The sequence below is a fragment of the Artemia sp. Qi Xiang Cuo genome, chromosome 16 (assembly GCF_049724085.1).
Source record: "Artemia sp. Qi Xiang Cuo chromosome 16, ASM4972408v1, whole genome shotgun sequence".
Classification (NCBI taxonomy): Eukaryota; Metazoa; Arthropoda; class Branchiopoda; order Anostraca; family Artemiidae; genus Artemia; species Artemia sp. Qi Xiang Cuo.
In genome coordinates, this window is record NC_142809.1 from 23,619,692 (window position 1) to 23,634,250 (window position 14,559).

Here is a 14,559-nt window from a genome sequence, read left to right on the forward strand (position 1 = left end):
ATAAAAAATGTAAAAAAAAAAAAAAAAATCTTTTTTAATGATAAATTAGCTTATAGTTTTGTTTTCTTTTAGATCATAAATAAAGAGAGATCCTTCATCTGTGATACTTTCGTAATATTTTACTACTCGCCTATAAATTATTATTTATCCTGTTTTCTCCCTAAACTTAGGATGAAACAGCCGGCGTGGAGGCATATATGAAAGGTTGCTTTCTATTATCAAACCATATGCTTCTTTGATCAGAGCAGAAAGAGCTCAGTGATATCTAAAAGCATCTTTAAATTAATTTCTTAATTCTCATATGAGCTTAAGAACCCGTTTTTGTGTTTTTATTTTTATTTGTGTAGGTATTTTTATTTGTATTTTATTTTTATTTTATTTTTATTATTTATTTTATATTTATTTTATTTATTATATTTATATACTATATTTATTTTATATTTTTATTTTATGTATTTTATTTTTATTTGTATTTTATTTGTGTTGGTATAAAATTGATCTTCTTTCATACATACATACATGCGTGTATTTAAAAACAAATAAATAAAAAACAATAAGGAAAGAACAATAGCACTCAACAAATTTAAACTACAGCTTCTTTCCGCGCCATCAGACTATTCTCTATAAAACAGCCAAACGCAATAATTAGGTCCCTCGAAGTAGTCCCCAAAACACGCAGGAGCAGCGGTACATCCCCATGAAAAAATTTATCCCTAAAATTTGCCGAACTTTGGCATCTACTCAGAAAATGGTCCATCCCATCCCCAAAATTTGCACAGAGGGGGCAGGAACGCCTACTTCGCGAGCCATCCTCATCATAAGACTCCCAGTAGCCTTTACGCAGTGGTATGCAATTTGCCCGCGCCTGCAACCAATGCTTAAGGGTTTCTCCACGGTAGGTTCAGCTTCAAATAAAACTCCTCCCCATACACATCTTTAACCTGACTATAAAAATGCAGGCTACTAGACTGTTCCAGACCCGTAAGCCAAACCTGAATCTCTTGGTCCCGAAGGCACGATGCAAACTTACCGAGGAAATATTCAGGTTTACCTAAAGGACCCTGCCCCTCATTCCATGCCCATGATAAGCAAGCATTATCTAACAGTACTTTAACTTGTTTTGGCCATGCTGTCTTTTTGGTAAAACTCAACATCTCTGTCTAGGCCGCTTTCGCCAGGCAGCTATCAGGTAAGCGCGTAACTTGTAACCAAAACTTAATCATTTGTATAGTCCTCATATGACGTAGATCCTGCAAACCCAAATCACCCTTTAGGACCAAACTATTAAAATTATTTTGGAGGCCTATAACTCTTTTAAAATACATAAACTGCAGAGATTCCAGCTGTTTTACCGTAGTAGTCCCCCCACAACTCGCATCCATAATGGGCAACAGGTAGGACTTTAGTCATAAAAAGGTACTTGTGCATCTTCATATTTTTGATTCCCATGATGTGTTTTTGTCGAAGTAGAGCACAAGCAGCTGCCTTACCACGTGAAATCATCAATCGAATGTGCTCGGTTCAATTCCCATTTGCTGCGACCACGAATCCCAGATATTTATGCTTTGGGATTACTTTTGTTGCCTCGTCTTTATAAGTGAAGGAATAATCCTGAGGTCCATTGGGCTTCCTACTTTGGAAGATGAAAATCTCTGTCATACATGCATTCACCTTCAACTTCTTCGATTGTAGGTAAGATTCAGTTAAATTTAGAAGAGTTTGGATTTCCTCGGCTGATTTGGCCACTAAAGCTGTGTCGTCAACGAACAGCAAAAAAGAAAATAGGTTATTCGCTAGTGATACAACTGGGGCCCATCTCATTTCAAGGAACTCTACAAAATCATTAATATACAGAGTAAAAAGTTTCGGTGACAACTTACATCCTTGGCGAACTCCTCTGAAGGTTCTGAATGACCTAGATACACCTTTTTTAACAATAAAAACCACAAATAAAGTTATCTCATACATTTTAATTAATAACATAACAAAAGGCCTGGGTAGGCCTATCTTAACAAGGTAACGGAATAAAATAGGTCTATCAATACTATCAAATGCCTTTTCCAGGTCCACAAACGAGACAAAAAGCCTAACATTTCCTCTGCAATATTTTCCAATAAGAGCCTGGAGTATAAATACACGATCTGTAGTTGAATATACCTTTGGGCATCCTCCTTGGGTCTCACTGACCATATTTTCCTTTTCTAGCCACAGCACTAATCTACCATCTAGAACCTTTTCCAAAAATTTACTAATTGTTGGTACTAGACTAAAAGGGCGATAATTACCATGCTTCATCCGGTCACCCTTTTTAAATAATGACATTAAAACCGACATTATCCGTCATGCTGGCCAACTATTCGAAACCGGGACTGTATTAAATAATGCTACTGTAACTAGCAACAAGGGACGAACTGCTCCCTTGTAAAATGTTGATAGAATTCCAAAAATCCCCCGCGAATGTCTTCTAAGGCGAAGATTTTGGTGGATTTTTTCAGCTCACTCTCAGATCACCCCTGAATTAGCTGGTAGGAAGGCGCTGGGAGAGGGAATTCACTGACCACTGCATTTATCGGCTCAGTATACACTTGCAGGTAGATGGGTGCCTGGCCAGCTGAGTTTCTATGATTCTCCATGTCTTCAAAATAAGTCGGCCAAGAGTTAGCTTCTGGGATCATTTTTGATTGGTCACGTGGCCCATGTAAATACTTCCAGAATTCCTTCATACTTGCCGATCTATAAGCTTGAAAACACATAATGCTTTCTTCCTCCTTACTAAGGCCATGTGTTCTTTTCTAACTAATCAAAATATTGATAGGGCTTCTTGTCGTTGCTCTTGGCCATTTGCATTTTGTACCTTATTTAGTAAGTTAAATAGCCACAACTTACTAAGTTTGCAATCATTATCAAAAGGACCTATTTTCGGTGGCTTTCGTTTCAGGACCCGAGCAGACTCTTAATGGAGGAGTTGTGACAGGCAGCCAGTAATTATTTCAGGGTCCGAATAGAGTTCACATAAAACCTTTAACTTATCCAAAATCTCTTCCGAGCAAAACCTATCTTTCAGCGTTTTTGTTTCTTCATCAGTCCAATCTTGTCGTAACCGCATTATAGCTTGAGCTCGGGATATACGGCTAGAATGAGGGAGAGAACGAACATTAAACATCCTAGAAAGTTGGAGAGAAAGTTTTATTGGGAAATGATCCGAACACAGCACGTGGAGAACCTCAAAATCAACAACACAGGCAGCGAACTCCACACCCACCTACGCGTAATCGATAACACTGGGGTTTGGCCCGGAAAAGCATGTGTACTCACCTCTACCTCTGTCCTTACCAAATCTTCCATTACAAATTGCTAAACCATTCTCCTCGCAGTATGTCAATAAATTTCTCTCCCAAATATTCATTTTTCTAGACTGATCGTCACTGCTCCGTGGCATCCCAAAGACCTCAGGAAGGACCTCAGCTTTATCATCTGAAAAAAATTCAGGAGTTATCTCTAATACATTCGAAGTATAGGCATTAAAATCCCCTACTACAACCAGACGGTCCCCCGGAAACTTCTTTTGTATCAATCGCGTTTCTTCATGTAGTATAGTCCACGTGTCTTCAGACGAGTAAGAACTATTTTGTGGTGCTAGATATACAGAACCTACAATTAAAAAAGTACTCTCACAGTTAAATCTACCCCACACTATATTCTCTGATTGGGTTGTAAGTCTCACTGCAGAAGAAAATGACGTTTGGCTAAAATACATAACCACACCACCATAATACCGATTATTCTTAGATACTTTTCTATTCACTGCATAAAAGGAATAATTATGTAAAGGGGGGCACTGCAGATCATCTTCCTAATTATGCCAAGACTCAACCACACAAAATATATCTAGGTCCCTCAATAATGCTAATGATGTTTTTTTCTCTTTGAAACCTTGAATGTTCCAGTACCCAATCCTAAGTTCGCGATAAACAGACAAAGATATATGGCCACACCGGTCCTAATCCTCGTTCTCGTCACTCATATTCTCAGAGGAGTCACCAGCCCTTTCTTTTGGGGGTGAATTCAAACCATTCGACTTGTCGGCTGGTGCAGCTTCACTGCAGCTCTCAGTCGTGCTGTTTTTACGGACACATCGATTTCCGGTTTTATGGGAATCTTTAGAACTAATGATGGTTTCTAATCTCCTCTTTGCTTTCCCACGAGTAACCATTTTGTGCTTTTGGTCAGGCCACGCCGCGTTCTTATTAGTGCTGTCTCTGAAATTTACAGTTTGAGAATTTTGAATTCGCGGGGCTTGGAGGCTAACTTGCTGAGTCTGCGATCTGGGCACAGTACTAGGTTTAGCAGCCAACATGTCCACCCTGTCTGTGACGTAGTCATAAAAAAATGTTTGGCCTTCAATCAAAAGGCGTGTTCCTCTTAATTTGGCGTCTTGTTCACGCGACAAAGCCTTATTCAGCATTGGTTTAAGCTCTTGGCGAGATTTACGTTCCAAATAGGTATAATCCGGTGCTACTGAAATATCAAACTTTTTTAAAAGCCGGCCACTACGTAGGATTATGTCGCGAAGTGCCCGATTATTAAATTTCACGAAAATAGGGCGCACCGCACCTGGTTTGCTTTTTCCCAAGTGAAACACATCCTTCAAATCACGCCTGGTCAAACTAAGCTTTGGTAAATAGCGGTTTATTGCCGCCATAATTTCTCCTACTAGTCTACTTGGAAGTGGGTTTATTGACTTCAAATTATAAATGATCAGATTTTGCTGTTTAATTTCTCTTTCAAGTTGCTCTGACCTTTTCTTTTCCTCAAGTAGTAGGTTCCGCAGCTTGTTGATTTCGGATCTTACTGCATCATCCCGTCTGCCTCTCTCAGTTTTGAGGGCCGCTAATTCCGATTCGATCGCAGAAACGCTATTGGCAACATTTTGGATCTGATTTAATTTAGTATCCATTTGCGACAATTTTTCAAGAATTGCTGCGATCCCGGTTGATTCAGCCATTTCCAAAATTATCATTCGACCTCTTCCAAAAATAATATGTTAAAAATTAAGAGCAGGAAACGAAAACTTACTCGCAAGTGGGGCAATTAAATCCCCCCGCTTTCCAACAATGTCTTGCAATAATCACGTCCGCCAATGTTATAATTATTATCCAAAGAACGAAAAGTCACTTGTAACTTTAATCCTCTACTAGACACTTTCGCAGTCACTGAATTAATTATATTTTCAAACAATCCAGGTCAACTATTTCACATAGATGTTTACGATTTGAAATCTAGTTCGAGACTGAGTATGGTTCTGTTCTTGTATCTGACACTTCTTACGTCATTTATGGTTCTAACCTACGATTATGACGCCATTGACGCAAATATTCTGTTTTGCTAATTACAAAAGACGTAGATGTAGCAATTTCCTTTAAAATTAGCCTTTAAACAGCTCTCTATAATTTTCCAGTGCACCGCTAGCTCCAGCGAAGGAAAAAACTATGAAAAAGATGCTTGCCATGCAAAAAAGTGATTTTCCTTTTTGTTCAAGCTAATGGATTTTCCTTGTTGTTCCAGGCCAAGGGACTGTAAGTTTCCTGTATAGAGTTTTTGGCCTCAACGATTCCAATGGTCTACTTTTTGTTTTGATTTGACGCTATTTTTAAAGGGTTCAGACTGTTTTTCAGGTATTGTGCGCCGTGTTCGTCCTTTACTAGGTTGCAGCTACCAGTACAACCGCGATTTATTTATTGTTACTAGGAAAGTTCTGTGAATGGTTGCCCTTGAAAAACATGTCATAGATAGGGTTTTGCCACTTAAATTTTCCGTGCACATACTTTGCCATTTTAGTGACCGTGCAAATAAATGAAAAAAACGAACAAAGAGTAAAATGTCTTGGTTCAGTACAATGTTTTTAACTAAGCTTCTAAACAAAAGTCTTTTGGGTTTTCAATTTTTTTTTTTTAACTTTTAATTGGTGTATTTTTCCCTGCTTGTTTTAGATTTTTAATCTTCATTAGCTTCCGAGTGACTGATTGTAAACAAATGGAGGCATTAAAAATTTCACGCTTTTGCTTAATGGTAAAACTAAACTTGAAAACTAAACGTTCACAAAAAAGAAATCATACACACTGTGAAATTTTGTTTCTCCAGTCACTTCCTACCGTTACCTCATTGGACAGATGTCCATACCGTGTCAAGCACTGTTATAAGTCATGGAAAATAAAAAGGACAATTTCATGCAATAGTTGAAATGTGAGTCTCTGGAAAATCAGAATTTGGAAATGGGTTTAATTCTTTAAGAGGTATAAGGCCGCTGGATGGGGGTATTTTAGCGTATTTGGTGAAAGCAGTCATACCTACTTGGAAAGATCCAGCAATCTCAATGCTAAGCTAGTCTAAAAGCCGTAAGATTCGTTCTAATAGTGTTAGAGATTTTTAAATGCAAATCGAGTCAATCAGTTCTTTGGAATACAATTTGAGACTTCCAAGGAAATCCTAGTAATATGTCCTGGCTCCAGCAAGACGGAATAAGCTCTTGGAAGTCAACCTGTTCTGAGATTGACTTATGGGGACTAGTAGAGGTCGTGTAATTAATCTCAAGACGAAATTTTATCTTTCAGTGAAATTCTTAGACCTCAGCCTCCCAGAATTGTTTCTTCTAAGCTGTTCCAAGGACCGTGTCTGCAAAAAGTCTGAGAACCATTGTCGGGAATCTGAAACCATCATGGAGGAACACAGAACTGCTCTCCAGTCGTTTTATAAGAAAGTCATGAATATTTTTTCAAATGCAAATATGACGATCTAAATAAAGTGAACAGTTATAACGCAAACACCATGCTGTTTGGGCTGGAAACTAAAAACGAAGTCTTTCAAATATTGGGGCTGTTTTTTTTTTTGCCCTTTTTTATCATTCGTTTTGCATCATTGTCAAAAGAAAAATCTTTTTCGCCATATTGAAAATCAAAGTTAAGATCAAATTGAAATATATTTTCTAGTGAAATTTTGAAACTAAGACCCTGCATGGAGGCCTCAGATGCTACAACTTTACTTTATTTTTGTTTTGGACCAAAAGAATGGGAAAACTCGGGAAGTATAGCCTTCCAAATAAAGCGTAATTTAGGCAACTTATTATTGCGCGTAATTAGAAAACATCTTTAATATGCATTTTCCATTTTTCCAAAAGCAGAGCGGACTACATTCCCTGCCTCTAATTACTCAACTATTGTCATGCCTGTGATCTTAACCAGAATGGACTGCCTACTAATACACCTAATTTAGGTGACTTATATGGAGTAAGAGAATATACGTGTTACGACAAGTACAGAGATATAGACTGCTGACGGTCTTGTGGATCCTGCAAAAAAAAGCACACTTGTGTAGAATAACCATATGACTTTTTTTTGGTTACTTATTCGTCATTTCCCCATTAGTAAATGGGAAGATGGGCCTTATAAATGGAAGAATGAATAGTAACCGCGCTGGTCCTCAGGAATTGCACAAGTCTCTACCTAAAAATATTGCATGTAATGTTATAAGATTGAAAATACTTCTTGTATTTATTGTCAATATTTTTATAGATACATCTACAAATTCAGATAATTTAGCTCCGGCTGGATGGTCTCGGACAGTTACTCAACGAAAATCTGGAGCTTCAGCTGGCAAATATGATGTATACTTTTTTAGGTAATAATTGATTATTGATTTAAGATGTCTAGGTTGCTGTAATTTAGAAGGGAATCTGGTTTTTTAATCAAAAACAAATTGTTTGACATAATCTGGGCTATATTAACGGAGATCTGCTACACAATACTGCTATTGGTGGGACTCAACTAATAGCTTGCTGCAACTAAAAGGCAGTTTTTCGTAAAAAATTGATTATTGTATTTATGTATTTCTTATATTATTATCATAAAACATAAAATCGCGAAGAAAGGAAGAAAACGAGGACAAGTAACAGCCAGTGAAAAAATCGAGAAATTATGCAAATATTTCGGTCAAGACCTCCGCTTGATCGTCCTCAGTTCATAATAAAAATAATAAAATTATAAAAAACCAAACCTAAAAAAAAAACCAAAAAAATAAAAGGGGACGACCCTGTCCTCGTTTTCTTCGCGATTCTATGTTTTATCATGATTAGCCAGTGTGGTCTCAGAAATTATTTAGATTATTATCTTTTTGAAAGATAAGCGTGTATAAATATTGCATTCACTTATTACGTCATATATGGTTATTACTGTGGCTACTGTAGAATGGTCAAGAGTCTCCGATGGTAGAATGGTAAGCATAGCTTGTACATGAAAATGCATTTTTTTTTGTAAAAAGTGATACTAGTTGCCGTCCAATTTTTTCGGTCACTTAAAAAGGGGACTAGAACTTTTAATTTCCGCTCGAATGAGCCTGCTCGTGACTCTAGGACCACTGGGTTGATACAATTACCCCTGGGAAAAAAGGCAAATAAATACGCACCCATGATGTTTCTTCTGGCAAAACGTACAAAATTCCACATTTTTGCGGATAGGAGCTTGAAACCTCTACAGTAAGGTTCCGTAAAACACTAATTGTAATGGTTTTATTTCCATTAAAGTTTTATGACTTTCAATGTGTGTTTCCCCCTTTTTTCGAAAATAAAGCAAATTTTATAAGACTCTTAACTCTTGATGGGTTAGACTAAATTCGATGATTCTTATATATTTAAAATCAGCATAATAATCAGATTCTTCTGACGTATCGACTGATATCAAAATTCAGTTTTTTAGAGTTTCGGTTACTGTTGAGCCGGGTCACTCTTACTATACAGTTCGTTACCACAAACTGTTTGATATTATTACATCAAAGCCCTACTCTAGATAAGCCTTATAATTTCATAATATATATCCTGCAGTTCTGGATGCTGATGATTTAAGGATCCTAGATAAAGGATTTAGCAAAATGAATTAAAATTTAGAGGTTTTTTAGAGTTCAGAGTACAAAAAGTAGATTGGGTTGAATTTTCCCACACAGCAGCATTTTTGCACGAATCTCACTTCTATTTGAATTTTCAAGAAATTAATGTCTGATTTCTTGGAATTTATGGCTTGATTTTGTTTATTGTTCTATATAAAAATCCAACACTGCGTTTTCCGTAAGTGTAACTAATGCCAGAATATATAGTGTATACAACTAAACCGATGCTGCTGCTAACAATTTGATCATAGCACAAAGCCTCTAGAGGCCAACACAGTCCGACGCATCTGCTGAATGTACAGTTTTGGGGCCCTGATGCATTATTTTTAGAAAAACTTGCATTTTAAGATTAAATCAAGAACGAATTCTGATTGGGTATTATTTCTCTATTTTTTTTTTGTGTTTTTGGAATATTAATGGTTTCATATTGAAGCCCAATGAGGACCTATAAAGTTGCAAGTCAAATGAGTGGTTATTTGACACCAAGATCTTAAAAAAAAAGAGAAAAAAGCATTTGTAGGTTATGTTGTGAATGATTCATTTAGTAAAAAAAAGGAGAATAAAGATAAAAAAAGAAAGCAAAAAAAAAAAGAATTAGAAGTAGTATTACACTGCCCAATACAATAATTTTATTTTGTTTTGTAATAACGTTTTCACATTAATATTTGCTCATAAAGTTAGGTGCACACAAATAACTGAATTGATAGTAATAATTCGGCTAATATAAGAAATGTTCGAAAAAGAAATAATTAAGAAACACTCGAGATTTTTTAGTTTGAACTTCAGTGTCAAAAGTCAATCATAGTCGAAGAATTACGCATGTTTCTAGTGTCAAAACACAAAGTATCAAATGTTCTATTTAACAGAGATCAGTTAGCATATATTTGGTTCTACTATTTTCTTCTTTTTGTTTCAGTCCGGATGGAAAGAAATTACGATCCCGTGTTGAGGTTCAAGGTTATTTGGAACAAAATAATATAAAAAATTTGAAGGTTACCGACTTCGAATTTTCTTCACCGCCTGTGCACATCAACGATTTACAGACACAAACCAAGCTGTCGAATCGTTCCGAAGTTCGAAAAGCTGTGACACCAAAATATGAAACCACGAAGAAAAAAGGTGTAACGCCTAAGAATAGAGTTATTCAGAGAAAAGCTGCAACCACTGCGAAACGTGTTAAGAAGCAGGACACACCAAAGAAGTACGTAACTTTCTCTGACTCAAAAAAATCAAAAGTATACGCTCCATCAAGTCCTTTCTCAAGTTCATTCAGAAGATCCCTTTCGGGAAGAAAAACAAGTGCGCCGATTCTCTCATCCACGCGAGGAAGGAAAATTTTTCCAAAATCACCGTCGAGTCCTATAGAAGAACCCGAAAGAAATGTCAGAAGAAGAATAGAAAAAACCCCCGAAGTTGAGAAAATTGTGCCCAGGAAGAAAGAAAAGAAAGTAATGCCTACTGATAAAAAGATGATACCTCTAAGAAAGAAGATCGAAAACAAGATTGCTAAATCTGCTATTCAAATGAAAAGAAAGCACCGACGAATAAGTCAACTTCCTTTAAGGTACAGAGAAGAATATGAAGAGGAAGAAGCACCAAAGAAAGAACCAATAAAAAAGAAAGCTCTTAGACCTAGGTCGAAAGAACCAGAGAAGACAGAAAAGCAGACAGTTGAAAAAGAGGAGGAAGAATTTAATCCTATATTAAAGGAGTGCAAACCTACTTCCTCTGGAAGACAAACTCGTTTGCCAGCTAGATTTACTTCTGAAGATGTTGAAGCATCTCCTGCACCTCGAAAACCCGTGAAAAATACCCTAAAAGCTTCACCAAAGAAGAGGATGAAAGGGAAAGTGAGTAGCAAAATGATTATGACACGGGGTAAGAAAGACGCAATTACCAAAAGAAATATTGAAAAAGAGAAAAAGGCCCTTGAGCATGATGTTGAACTTTTAAAGGGTGCAGTGTCCTCGACACCCCATGTAAGTGACACAGAAGAAGACGCATTTTTAACTTTGAAAAGATCCAGCCTTGAGACATCTGTAACAAAGAGTCCAATCCGTTTACCGATGTCTGGAGGCGGTGACGATGATTCAGTAGTCATTGATAAAGTTGAAGATACTAGCCCGGTTTTATTTACATCTCGATATCTTCGTAAAAAGGGTCCAAATAAAGCGTTGGAAGCGTTAAAAAAGGTTCCTGCTGGGTATACTGAAGCTATTTCCCGAACAGTTTCAAAAAAGAAAAAGTCTGAAATGAAGGAAAGAAAAAACCTACCAAAAACTCCAAAATCAGCTGTGAGGAAGAGTCGTCCATTGTCGTCCCCTGTTGACTACCCTGGTCTGCAAGTGGGTATGACTATGACTTCAAGTGGGCGGATTGTGAAAGCACCAAATAGAATTTCACCATCACCGCCCCCTGAGAAAAAGATTAAAGAAGAGAACATTCAGCCCGCACAAAAACGAGATACATCACTCCCTAAACAGAAGAAACAGAAAAAACAAAGATTTAGAGCAAAGACGCCTAAGGTATCTAAAAAAATGTACGATGAAGAAGCTTCATCAGACCTGGATGAGAAAAAAGGGAGATCCTCTCGAAATCCTTACTTAGATTACATAATGTCGTCTGACCATGCTCGAACACCATCGCCCGAAGACTTTTTGTTCGATACTTTGCAGAATGAGGATATGAGGAGGCCGGAACTGGAAGTACGACGCAAACCTGCGCCAGTTATAAAAGTTCCTAGTAATCGCAAAGCCGATAAAGGAATGCCACGGTTTTCAAAATCAAGCTTTCCTAGCAATGAATTTGATCCAGATGATTTATTTGACCCGCACAAGGAAAACAGATTCAGAAAAATGCAACAGGAACTAGATGACAGTATTGATGGATTAGATATGATCGAACTCCAGCTGCAAGTCACGGCTCCCTCTCATCATGATTTAACCCACAAAAATCCAGCAGATATTCTTCAAAAGATTGAAAGCCCAATATCGATGGAATTGATAGATGCCTTGCGTGATCACGATTATTATTTCAGACCTATGAGAGAGCTTCACATACCTTCTTCCATGATGAGCGAAGATAGCAATAGCCTGCCATTAGCGTAAATTTTTGTTTGGGATGAATGTGGGTGCAGCGGATACTCTATGCACAGGTGTGTTTGATATTGTAAACTACCAAATATTAAGTGATAGTTTCCTTTAATAGAGGACACACTTTTGGGCAAACTTCGTCTTTTCTTAAATTGTATCTCGACCTGAAAAATTGAGATTATACAGTTTTCCATCGGACTTGCGTAACGTCTTAATAAATGATAAAAGCCAACGAAAACATACAAAGAATGACTAGAAATAGTGCTTTTCAGGTTCTTTGTATTTCGTCCTTTTAGAAACTAAATTTTGAAGTTTTGGGTTTTACCTGCGATGTATGTGGCCATCTTGTGAGTAATGTTTTAATATATAAGTGTTTTCAACATAGTGCTGCTTCAGTCCTACTACTGTTGCTCAGTCGATTTTAATTTTGTCAATGAAATGAATATGCAAATCCACAGGATCCATAAAAACCAAGGCCGTACCCAGGATTTTTTTTCGGACGGGATTTTACTAAAAAAAAAACCGTTAAAAACAAAAAAAATTTTTTAAACACGAAAAACGGGTTTTAATTTTCTAACAAGCAGTGAACTACAAAACAATTAATTATGCACAAAAGCTCCGAATATTTCGGCCCCACATCCGGGAGCCTTTCTCAACGGAAAAAAAAATAAATAAATAAAGCAAAAAAAAAAAACAACTTAAATTAAATTACAATAAAAAAGACTAAAAACAGAAATAGAACAAAAAGCAAAACCGAAAGAAAAATATAAATAAATAATAACAAAACTCACATATTAATTAAACACTTCCATGCACTGAATGTCTTTCAACTGGCCTCCTTTCAGTATATAAATGGAAATATATTAAATAAACACTTCCATGTACTGAATGTCTATATTGATTCTACTCGCCTCCTCCCAGTATATAAATTGAAATCTATCAAAAATGAAGAATATATTTATACTTAGACCAAAACAACAAAAGGTCAACTAACCCCCCGGTCCATAACCCTTAATTAAATTTAACAAGTTCATCAACCATTTTGTGAATTATAAATTGAATGGATTCGTTTTGTTGCAAGCTTAGCTGCAATTCGTTTACTTTTCTCATCATTTAACCCATTCTGACCTTTGTTCGCAAGGTCATCTTTCGTTTCAGAAATATTATTAAAATCAGTATTGGTTGAATATCTTGCCTGCATTTTAATTGAACTATTATAAATTGAATTGATCCCAAATTCCCCTTCATCTCTATTGATACTAGTACCCCCATATATTATCTTTTTTATTTCTATAATTTCCCTGAAGCTTCGTAAAAGTCCTACAGACGTATCTACTATTTTTGTTTGATCAAATAAAATACTGTGATGAGGAAAATTATAAATATGTTCTGCAACCGCTGACTCAAACGTTTCTGGTGTTTTGTTTTGTTTTAGAGCGTAATCTATTGCATTCTTGTGTTGTTCTAGCCTATTTTCTAAAGTTTGTTGCGTTCTACCCACATAAAATTTTCCACAAGAACATGGAATTTTGTATACTCCCTTTTGCAAATTTCTCGGTATCTTGTCTTTCCCTTTATTTAACAACGAGCTTATATTATGTATATTACGAGCTAGCAGATATACTAACTATTTCAAGTTTAGAGATAATTTTTACCATCAAGTTAGGGGTTTAGCAATGGGAGGGCCTTTAAGTCCGTTGTTAGCAAACATTTATGTAGAGTATGTTGAAAATTTAGCTATAGAAACATATTTTTTAAAACCTAAATTTTGGGGCAGATATATGGATGATATTTTAATTATTTGGAATTACGGGGAATCAGAAATTGAAGGTTTCTTGGAACATTTAAATAATTTGGGAGGAGAGTTAATTTTTACAATTGAAAAGGAAACAGAGAATAAGTTACCGTTTCTAGATATTTTGATCCATAGAAATAATGAACTATCATTTTCAATTTACCGTAAACCGAATAGTAACAACCGTTTTTTGTCTTTCACATCAAATCACCCGATCCAAGTAAAAAGGGGTGTGGTTATTTCTTTAGTGGATAGGGTATTAAAATTATCATCACCAGGATACATAAGAAATGAACTAATTTTTATTAAGGATATTCTAATAGGTAATGGCTATCCGGAAAAAATGATTTCTCAAATAATTGAAAAGAGGAAAAAAAGTTGACGGAGCCAAAAATATTAGAAGAAGATGGGTCAAATCAAGAAACAAATTACATAACTTTGCCTTTTGTACCAATTTTATCACAAAAATTAAGAAGAGAATTAAAAAAACATAATATAAATACAGCATTTAAATCAGGACATAATATAAGCTCGTTGTTAAATAAAGGGAAAGACAAGATACCGAGAAATTTGCAAAAGGGAGTATACAAAATTCCATGTTCTTGTGGAAAATTGTATGTGGGTAGAACGCAACAAACTTTAGAAAATAGGCTAGAACAACACAAGAATGCAATAGATTACGCTCTAAAACAAAACAAAACACCAGAAACGTTTGAGTCAGCGGTTGCAGAACATATT

The 14,559-nt window shown here is 36.1% G+C and overlaps 1 protein-coding gene across 4 annotated transcripts in view; it reads left to right on the forward strand.

The window, feature by feature from the left end:
* Positions 1-14,559, forward strand: part of LOC148942694 (uncharacterized) — a 53,405-nt gene that overhangs the window by 32,717 nt on the left and 6,129 nt on the right. For 2 of the 4 annotated variants that reach the window (XM_089102663.1, XM_089102664.1), the window contains exons 3-4: positions 7,569-7,674; positions 9,851-12,088. In XM_089102663.1, coding sequence (XP_088958789.1) covers positions 7,569-7,674; positions 9,851-12,041 — 2,297 coding nt within the window. In that variant the 3' untranslated portion in view covers positions 12,042-12,088. Of the gene's footprint in view, positions 1-7,568; positions 7,675-9,850; positions 12,591-14,559 lie in introns of those variants that run through there. The other 2 variants (XM_089102662.1, XM_089102665.1) reach the window with 1 other exon arrangement.